Consider the following 10,502-nt stretch of genomic DNA (forward strand, 5'->3'; position numbering starts at 1 on the left):
AAATGGAAGATGGACATTTTAATATGTTCTATTACATACACTTTTTAAAACTCACTCTGTATCTGTATCTGTGTATAGCCGGTATAACCGCCCTTCGGCGTAACACACCAGCTATCATAGCTCTCTCCTATAGCTTTTACAACGCTGCTGCTGTGGTATCACAAGGATCTATTTGTTATTATTTACCTGGGCCAAGGTTATTTGTTAATATTTTAAACATTGTCGTTACCTGGCTTTACAAGATATTGATCTTATTTACATTCTATTGTAAGGGGGAAAAGTCATATTTTCAAAAAACCAGCTAGCAGAAATCTTATACGCGAGAATCAGATGTGACATTACAGCAGATCTTTGCCCAATGGACAACATTTCACAAATATGTATACATGTACTAGTACCATAGTGCCCCCTCCCCCATGTATAGCTTATAAATACCTATTAGCTCCTTGCTATTAGCATGGCTTTTCTCGTAGCACACCCCCGTGTTCAATTATCTGTTGCAGTAGCGCAACACAGCGGGTTTTGGTGGTGAACAAAGACCTTACCTGTTAGTCAAAACCGTTTATAGTCGATTTAGGGCCGAAGCAAGTTGAAAATCGCCTAGGAATGGAGAGAAATGACACCGCTCGCACGGCTCAAAATGGCGGACTAGCGCTAGGTACGCTAGGTCAAACAAAGGTCAAAGTTGATGAACCTGATTACCCAGATCTCACCTTTAGTGACAGTGGGACTCGTCTACTAGATTAATGTAATTAATGTTTACTCTGGATTGATCATATCAAGGACATTATATAGGATCATATCTGTAAAGTGCATTTCGCTATAGTTAAGAGATAATCTATACAACAAAACGTTTCGCAATGGGAGCAGAAACATCTTTGTACAAAGATAGCTGGAAACGGTTTTCAGAAACTTCATTTCGATAGACGTCACATCGCGATGTTCTATCTACCGAGCCTGCGGTTGTTATAAATCAATACAGACTCGCATGGCATACATTTGTCTTTAATTCTAATTTTCCAAAAAAAACATTAAAAACCTCACACACACCGTAATTTGACAACACTAGTGTAGTAAACTTCGAGCCTTCTTCATTCCACATAAGCTCACTGCAAAGTTAACATGGAGTATCTAGGAAGTTCACTCTGTCACTTCGCAGGACTTGGTTTTTCATATTTTCCTGTGTTAAAGTTGTTGTCCTTTGTATTCGTTTAATCCTATTTTATACACCCGCTGTCACATAAAAATCTTGTTAAGTTATTGGCGCTTTTTAACTGAATATGATATATCTGTGTCAACAATATACCAATTTCTTGCGTTTTTATAAGGGTATATGCTATCAAAAATCCTCAAAACTACGGTATAAACAGGGTTTGCTACGTTAGCAACGATAAGTCACACCAATTGTATGGCCGTACCATACATTTTAAAAGAGAAAATACATGTACATGCGAAAATAAGCAGGTCATGTGATTGGTATTGGCCTTGATCACTTTTCACTCAGGGAAAGAATCATGCGCAGACAAAAATGAATAAAACAAACAAACAGACAGACACATGTAAACAGAACTATGTTGTATTCGCTCGGAGTGCCTCATCCAGACTGACTCCCCACGTCGCTAAGGGCTCTTTCCACAGGCGCGGCCTGTTACAGTGGTGGATATATACTACTCTGGCAGTAATCAGGTATCACTAGGTATTGCTGAAGAACTTTTAGTGCTTCTGACTATTTGCAGTGGTCATTTGTTAGGTTTTTTAATCCTATGTTTGCTCAGCATATGTCTGGAAAGGTTAGACCTTTCAGTCGTGTTGTATCCACACTCTTTACACTTGTAGGGTTTTTCTCCAGTGTGCTTAGCCATGTGCCGGTCCAAGTTGCTTTTCTGTGCAGCAGAATAGTCGCACTTGTCGCACTTGTACGGTCTCTCACCTGTATGTTTTCTCATATGCACGGTTAGGTCAGACCTGTGCGCCGTCCTGAATCCACACTCCTCACACATGTAGGGTTTCTCTCCTTTGTGCTTAGTCAAGTGTCGGTCTAAAGACTTCTTGTGCGCAGCAGAATAGTCGCACTGGTCACATTTGTAGGGTTTCTCACCTGTATGTTTTTTCATATGTTCCGTAAGTTGATACTTTCTGCTCGTTCTGAATCCGCACTCTCCACACATGTAGGGTTTGTCTCCTGTGTGCGTAGACATGTGTCGGTCTAAAGAACTTTTCTGTGCAGCAGAATAGTCGCACTGGTCACACTTGTAGGGTTTCTCACCTGTATGTTTTCTCATATGTTCGGTAAGGTGAGACCTTTTGACCGTTCTGAATCCGCATTCTCCACACATGTAGGGTTTGTCCCCTGTGTGCTTAGCCATATGTTGGTCTAAAAGACGTTTCTGTGTAGCAGAATAGTCGCACTGGTCACATTTGTATGGTTTCTCACCTGTATGTTTTCTCATATGTTCGGTTAGGCGAGACCTTTTGGCCGTCCTGTACCCACACTCCCCACACATGCAGGGTTTGGCTCCAGTGTGTTTAGCCATGTGTTGGTTTAAAGTACCTTTCTTTGTAGCAGAATAGTCGCACTGGTCACATTTATAGGATTTCACACCATAATGCTTTCTCATATGCTCAGATAGGTACAACCTGTTAGCCGTCCCGAATCCGCACTTCCCACACTTGTAGGGTTTGTCTCCGGTGTGCTTTGCCATATGTCGGTCTAAAGTGCCTTTCCTTGCAGCAGAATAGTCACACTTGTAGGGGTTTTCACCAGCGTGTTTAAACATGTGGACGTCAAAAGTATCCTCCCGTGCAGCAGAATAGTCGCACTGGTTACACTTGTACGATCTCTCACTAATATGCTTTTTCATATGCGCAGATAGGTTAGACCTGGTAGCCGTCCTGTATCCACACTCTCCACACATGTAGGGTTTGTCTTCAGTGTGTTTTGTCATATGTCGGTCTAAAGTACCTTTCCTTGCAGCAGAATAGTCGCACTGGTTACACTTGTACGGTCTCTCACCAGTATGCTTTCTCATGTGCACAGCAAGTCCAGATCTATTAGGTGCCCTGTACCCGCACTCACCACATACATGTAGGTTGGGTGTTTTTAGAGCATCTTGTGATTTGGGCGAGGCCTGTTCTGTTTTGACCTGTGCCAGTTCACATGATGAGGGTTCCATGTCGGGCGCAGCGGATTTGACGATGTCGGTGTCCTCGAGTAGCGTTTCCTTTCTCTTGTCGTCCTGTCTTCCCGTTTCTGCGGCCAGATACTCACTGTTTACAGTCTCGTTCCCAGGGTGTCCAGCAGACGTTTCTTCAGCAGAAAGCCCGTAGCTTGGTCCGTCCATTTCTGATGCCTACAGGAAAATATACAATGTAGAAAGATTGGCATTTTGATATGTTCTATTACAATTTACAATTACTTTTTACAATGCTGCTATTTACACAGCACAACATGTTATCACGTACATGGCATAATGGGTTATTAGTTAGAACGTCCGCTATGGTCTGTATCTTATCCCCATTTACAAGCTGCCCTCAAGTTGACCCCTGCGCGGAATGATGAATTTAAAAAGAAATGTTATTCAGGTCGTAGTATCATGTGTGCTATTGTTTTTTTCTTATTGCAACATCAATAGAACAACACATAGTATATATATATATAGTTACGTTACAGATAGAATTTGCACATTAGTATTTGAAGGTTTGTGCTATTGTTACGGAATAATTAAACTCATTCGTAGATTCGAGAGGCATGTACAGTGTCAAATGTGAAGGATCCTGACACATAAACAACACCCGTCTGGGCATTGTTATACAAATCAAGACAAATTGTCGAGACGAGAACTGTTTACAAGCCTTTGACACTGCACAAGCGAATGATATTATGGAATTATGCGACGGACAGTTTGTATATTTTTCTATGGGTCAGAAAACCGGGTTGAAATACATCCGATCAAAAGCATCGGAAAAATGTCGAATTCTGCGAGTGGTCCTGTCCGCGACTTGCTTGGGGTAGCCTAATGTAAATTCGCTTCACATGAATAGTTTGGCCAGAGCCAGAGCGGCTATGCGTACACTGTCGCGTCGGCCATATAGAGTAGAGTAGAGCTAGAGTAGAGTAGAATTTTCGGTCAGGTAGGACTGTTCCAGTTTAGACCGCTCTTCAATGTAACATTTCGTTTGTCGATCGCACGAATATTTTCCTTCGGATGAAAAGGAAAAAAAAGTGTCGTTTTTTTGTCTTAACGAAGTTATATCAAAGCCACAGCACATCTCTGCCCCATGCCATTAAATTACACTAATATACCAGTATGCCCCCTCCCCCAAGTATGCATTTCCCTACGACTTTTCTCGAATCACACACCTGAGTTGAAGTATCTGCTGCAGTAGCGCAACACATCGAGTGTAGGTTGTAAACAAAGGTCTTACCTGTCTGTCTAAACCGACTATAGTCGATTCACGGCCGAAGTAAGTTGAAAATCGCCTCGGATTCGGCGACCTCACATGGCTCAAAATGGCGGACTAGTGAGGTCAAACAAAGGTCAAAGTTGATGAACCTGATTACCTAGATACCACGTTTTCTTATCCTGTATCTTTGGTTACTGTGCAACTCACATACTACATGTACAACGATGTAATTAAATATGTTTGCTCTGAATTTATTATGTTGATACAGCGCAGAGACCAGAGTACTCGTACAACCAGACAAAGCACAAGCAGTCAGCTGGTTGTCCCCAAACCCAAGCGAGAGATCTTTAGAAGATCGGAAGGCTACCGTGGACCAAATGTCTGGAACAGCCTACCGCCAGACACACGTACGGCTCCGAATCTGACTTCCTTCAAGAGACTCTTGAAGTAACGGAAATGAACTAAACGAACGGACACAGACCATGAACCAGCTATCGCCCTACTTTATGTTGTATGTTGTAGCAATTGTATATTGTTGTACCTTAAATATGTAATGATATATGTTGATAGAGTTATTAGGACTCAAATGACTGTATCTCTGTTATATTGTATCTGACCCTTACCTCTTCCCTCATGACCTCAATGAAAAGCGGCCTGCGTGCCGATTAGAGCTTATCATGAATAAACAAAGGTTCAAACAAGCAAACAAATGTCACGATTTATAGGTTAGAGATATTCTTTACGTCAAAACATTTTGCAATCGGAGCAGAAGCATATAAATAGGTACATTGTAGTTTTGAAATGGTTTTCAGAATGTTTATTTTGGTATATCTCGCAGCGATGTTTTCTATTACCATAACTATACTTGTTATGAATCAGTACAGACTTGCATGATAAACATCTTTTCCTGAATATCATAAAACACGCATACACACACCGGAAGTTGACACTAGCATTGTATTAACCTCTCGGGCCTGACTCACCTGGCCTTACATGTTCTACATGAGCTCACTGCAAAGTTAACATGGAAAAAGTTATATTATAAACATTTATTGCGTTTTCGTAAGCGTTTCAGCTAACAGAAGGCATAAAAATTATGTATCCCGTACACTAGGTACTTTTGAAGAACTCTGCGCTGCTGAATATTCGCAGTGGTCATTTCTAACGTTTTATTCTGTATGTCTTCTCATCAAATGTCTGGATAGGGAAGTCCTGTACTAGTAACTCTCCACATATGTAGTTTTTTTTTCCGGTGTGTTTAGTCATGTGTTGGTCCAAATTGCCTTTCTGTGCAGCAGAATATTCACACTGGTCACATTTGTACGGTCTTTCTCACCTGTGTGGTTTCTCATATGTCTGGATAGGCTAGACCTGGCAGCCGTCCTGAATCCGCACTCGCCGCACATGTAGGGTTTATCTCCGGTGTGTTTAGTCATGTGTTGGTCCAAATTTCCTTTCTGTGCAGTAGAATATTCACACTGGTCACATTTGTACGGTCTTTCTCCTGTATGCTTTCTCATATGTCTGGATAGGCTAGACCTGGCAGCCGTCCTGAATCCGCACTCTCCACACATGTAGGGTTTTTCTCCAGTGTGTTTAGTCATGTGTTGGTCTAAAGACTTCTTGTGTGCAGCAGAATAGTCACATTGGTTACATTTGTATGGTGTCTCACCTGTATGTCTTCTCATATGTTCGGTTAGGTTAGACCTGTCAGCCGTCCTGAATCCGCACTCTCCACACATGTAGGGTTTGTCACCAGTGTGTCGTCTTACCATATGTTGGTCCAAAGTAAGTTTCCTTGCAGCAGAATAGTCGCACTTGTCACACTTGTAGGGTTTTTCCCCAGTATGTGTAGCCATGTGTCCGTTTAAATACCTCTTATGTGCAGCAGAATAGTCACACTGGTCACACTTGTAGGGTTTTACACCAGTGTGCTTAGCCATGTGTAGGTCTAAAGCACCTTTTCTTGCAGCAGAATAGTCACACTGCTCACATTTGTAGGGTTTCTCACCAGTATGCTTTCTCATGTGCACAGCAAGTCCAGATCTTTTAGGTGCCCCGTACCCGCACTCACCACATACATGTAGGTTGGGTGTTTTCACAGCATTTTGTGCTTTGTGTGAGTCCTGTTCTGTTTTGACCTGTGCCAGTTGACATGATGAGGGTTCCATGTCGGGCGCGGCGGATTTGACGATGCCGGTGTCCTCGTGTAGCGTTTCCTTTCTCTTGTCGTTCTGTCTTCCAGTTTCTGCTGCCAGATACTCTCTGTTTACGGTCTCGCTCCCAGGGTGTCCAGCAGACGTTTCTTCAGGAGAAAGCTTAAAGCTTGGTCCGTCCATTTCTGATGCCTACAGGAAAATATAAAACGTTGAAAGACGAGTGTGACAGGCCGTTCAATGTAATATAACCAGCTGCTGCCGCGAAATGTGCCTGATGTGTTACGCCACAGGCCTAGGGTATAAAAATCGAACATATCAAAATGTCGGTCTTCTTTATTCTATTACATACACTTTTTACCATGCTACTGCTATTTACACAGCACAACAGAAAATCGAGGTGGTTATAGCACATTGCCAGGCGTTATGACACCATAAACACCTCGGGGCGGGTCATTAACCATTAATAATTATTTACCTGGGCCAAGATTATCTGTGAATAGTATATGCAAAAGTGTTGTTACCTGGCTTTACAAGATATTGGTCTTATTACATGCTATTGTAAGGGAAAGAAAGTAATATGTTCAAGAGTCCAGCTGACAGAAATCTTATCCGCGAGAATCAGATGTGAAATCACAGCAGATCTCTACCCAATGGACAACATTTCACAAATATTTATACATGTACTAGTACCGGAGTGCCCCCCTCCCCCATGTATAGCTTATAATACCTATTAGCATGGCATTTCTCGAAATACACACCCGGGTTCAATTATCTGCTGCAGTAGCGCAACACAGCGGGTTTTGGTGGTAAACAAAGACCTTACCTGTCAGTCAAAACCGTTTATAGTCGATTTAGGGCTGAAGTAAGTTGAAAATCGCCTGAGAATGGAGAGAAATGACACCGCTCGCACGGATCAAAATGGCGGACTAGCGAGGTCAAACAAAGGTCAAAGTTGATAAACCTGATTACCCAGATGTCACCTTTAGTTACAGTGGAACTCGTCTACTAGATGAATGTAATTAATGTTTACTCTGGATTTATCTATAAAGTGCATTTCACCATAGATAAGAGATATGCTATACATCAAAACGTCTCGCAATGGGAGCAGAAGCTTATATGAACAAAGGTAACTGGAAATGGTTTTCAGAAACTTTATTTCGATGGACGTCACAGCGCAATGTTCTATCTACCGAGCCTGCGTTTGTTATAAATCAATACAGACTCGCATGACATACATTCATTTGTCTTCAATTGTCTTTTTCCAGAATATTATCAAAAAACGCAAACACACCGGAATTTGACAACACTAGTGTAGTAAACTTCGAGCCTTATTCATTCTATATGAGCTCACTGCAAAGGAGTATCTAGGAAGATCACTTCGCAGGACTTGGTTTTTCATATTTTCCTATGTTGATGTTGTGGTCCTTTCTATTTGTTTAATCATATATTTTATACATCCACTGTCACATACAAATCTTGTTAAGTTATGAGCGCTTTTTAACTGAATATGAGATACATATGTTCACTAATATACCAATTCCTTGCGTTCTTATAGGAGTTTATGCAATCAAAAATCCTCAAAATTACGATATAAATAGGGCTTTCTGTGTAACGATACATTTCAAAAGAATAAAATTACATGTACATACGATAATAAGTAGGTCATGTGATTGTAATTTGGTCTCGATTCCCCTTCACTCGGGAAAGGAATCACGCGCAGCTCATTATCAGTAGTCATTTGTAAGGTTTTTCATCTGTATGTTTTCTCATCATATGTCTTGATATGGAAGTCCTGTGAGCCGTTCTGTATCCACACTCCTCACACATGTAGGGTTTTTCGCCTGTGTGCTCAGCCATGTGCCGGTCCAAATTGCCTTTCTGTGCAGCAGAATAGTTGCACTGGTCACACTTGTAGGGTCTTTCACCTGTATGTTTTCTCATATGCACGGTTAGGTCAGACCTGTAGGCCGTCCTGAATCCACACTCCTCACACATGTAGGGTTTCTCTCCTGTATGTTTTCTCATATGCACAGATAGACTTGACCTTGTAGCCGACCTGAACCCACACTCTCCACACATGTAGGGTTTGTCTAAAGTGTGTCGGCTTGCCATATGTTGGTCCGAAGAACTTTTCTTTGCAGCGGCATAGTTAGGTTTTTCACCAGTATGTGTAAACAGGTGTTTGTTTAAATACCTGTTATCTGTAGCAGAATAGTCGCACCAGTCACATTTGTAGGGTTTCTCACCGGTATGTTTTCTCATGTGTCTGGTTAGGCCAGACCGGTCAGCTGTCCTGTATCCACACTCCCCACACATGTAGGGTTTGTCTCCGGTGTGCTTAGCCATGTGTCGGTCCAAGTTGCCTTTCTTTGCAGCAGAATAGTTACACTGGTCACATTTGTACGGTCTCTCACCAGTATGTTTTCTCATATGTTCAGTTAGGTTAGACCTGCTGACCGTTCCGTATCCACACTCTTTGCACATGTAGGGTTTGTCTCCAGTGTGTTTAAACATGTGTTTGTCTAAATTCCTCTTATGTGCAGCAGAATAGTTGCACTGGTCACACTTGAAGGGTTTGTCTCCAATGTGTTTAGCCATGTGTCGGTCTAAAGATGACTTACATACAGCAGAATAGTCACACAGGTCACATTTGTACGGTCTCTCACCAGTATGTTTTCTCATGTGCACAGCAAGTTTAGATATACTAGGTGCACTGTACCCGCACTCACCACATACACGTAGGTTGGGTGTTTTTACAGCATCTTGTGCTTTGGGCGACGCCTTCTGTTCTGTTTTGACCTGTGCAAGTTGACATGATGAGGGTTGCATGTCGGGAGTAGCGGAGTTTACGATACTTGTGTCGTGATGTAGCGTTTCCTTTCTCTTGTCGTTCTGTCTTCCCGTTTCTGCTGCCAGGTACTCGCTGTTTACAGTCTCGTTCCCAGGGTGTCCAGCAGACGTTTCCTCAGGAGAAAGCCCAAAGCTTGGTCCGTCCATTTCTGATGCCTACAGGAAAATATAGAACGTAGAAAGACGAGTGTGACAGGCCGTTTAATGCAATATAACCAGCTGCTGCCGCGAAATGTGCCTGATGTGTTACGCCACAGGCCTAGGGTATAAAAATAGAATAAAGAAGATCGACATTTTGATATGTTCTATTACATACACTTTTTACAATGCTACTGCTATTCACACAGCACAACAGAAAGTCGAGGTGGTTATAGCACATGCCAGGCGTTATGACACCATAAACACCTCGGGGCGGGTCATTAACCCTTAATTATTATTTACCTGGGCCAAGATTATTTGTGAATAGTGTATACAAAATTGTTGTTACCTACCTTGACAAGAGAGTCAAGATATTGGTCTTATTACATGCTTTTGTTAGGGTAAAAAAAGTAATATTTTCAAGAGTCCAGCTAACAGAAATCTTATCCGCGAGAATCAGATGTGACATCACAGCAGATCTCTGCCCAATGGAGAACATTTCACAAATATTTATACATATACCAGAGTGCCCCCCTCCCCCAATTATAACACCTATTAGCATGACTTTTCTCGAAATACACCCCCGAGTTCAATTATCTGTTGCAGTAGCGCAACACAGCAGGTTTTGGTGGTAAACAAAGATCTTACCTGTCAGTCAAAACCGTTTATAGTCGATTTCGGGCCGAAGTAAGTTGAAATTCGCCTAGGAATGGAGAGAAATGACACCGCTCGCCATCTCCCGCTCGCACTGCTCAAAATGGCGGACTAGCGCTATGTCAAACAAAGGTCAAAGTTGATGAACCTGATTACCCAGATCTCACATTTAGTTACAGTCGGACTCTTCTACTACATCAATGTAATTGATGTTTACTCTGGATTGATCATATCTATAAAGTGCATATCGCCATAGTTAAGAGATAATCTATACAATAAAACGTCCCGCAATGGGAG

The 10,502-nt window shown here is 42.0% G+C and overlaps 3 protein-coding genes across 3 annotated transcripts; all 3 read right to left on the reverse strand.

The window, feature by feature from the left end:
• Nucleotides 1–897: 897 nt before the first annotated feature.
• Nucleotides 898–7,533, reverse strand: LOC136442154 (zinc finger protein 665-like). The gene is made up of 2 exons (XM_066438826.1): nt 7,387–7,533; nt 898–3,350 (listed from the first exon to the last, which is right to left on the reverse strand). The coding sequence occupies exon 2, from the start codon at nt 3,339–3,341 to the stop codon at nt 1,740–1,742; it is 1,602 nt and encodes a 533-aa protein (XP_066294923.1). The 5' UTR covers nt 3,342–3,350; nt 7,387–7,533; the 3' UTR covers nt 898–1,739.
• LOC136442738 (gastrula zinc finger protein XlCGF57.1-like) lies at nt 5,667–6,743 on the reverse strand. The gene has a single exon (XM_066439681.1). The coding sequence runs from the start codon at nt 6,741–6,743 to the stop codon at nt 5,667–5,669; it is 1,077 nt and encodes a 358-aa protein (XP_066295778.1).
• A 176-nt stretch (nt 7,534–7,709) lies between the features above and the next one.
• Nucleotides 7,710–10,284, reverse strand: LOC136441568 (zinc finger protein 569-like). Its single transcript, XM_066437917.1, has 2 exons — nt 10,200–10,284; nt 7,710–9,569 (listed from the first exon to the last, which is right to left on the reverse strand). Exon 2 carries the CDS (start codon nt 9,558–9,560, stop codon nt 8,298–8,300), a length of 1,263 nt encoding a protein of 420 aa, XP_066294014.1. The 5' UTR covers nt 9,561–9,569; nt 10,200–10,284; the 3' UTR covers nt 7,710–8,297.
• Between the last annotated feature and the right edge of the window lie 218 nt (nt 10,285–10,502).

The sequence above is a fragment of the Branchiostoma lanceolatum genome, chromosome 9, assembly GCF_035083965.1.
Source record: "Branchiostoma lanceolatum isolate klBraLanc5 chromosome 9, klBraLanc5.hap2, whole genome shotgun sequence".
Lineage (NCBI taxonomy): Eukaryota > Metazoa > Chordata > Leptocardii > Amphioxiformes > Branchiostomatidae > Branchiostoma > Branchiostoma lanceolatum.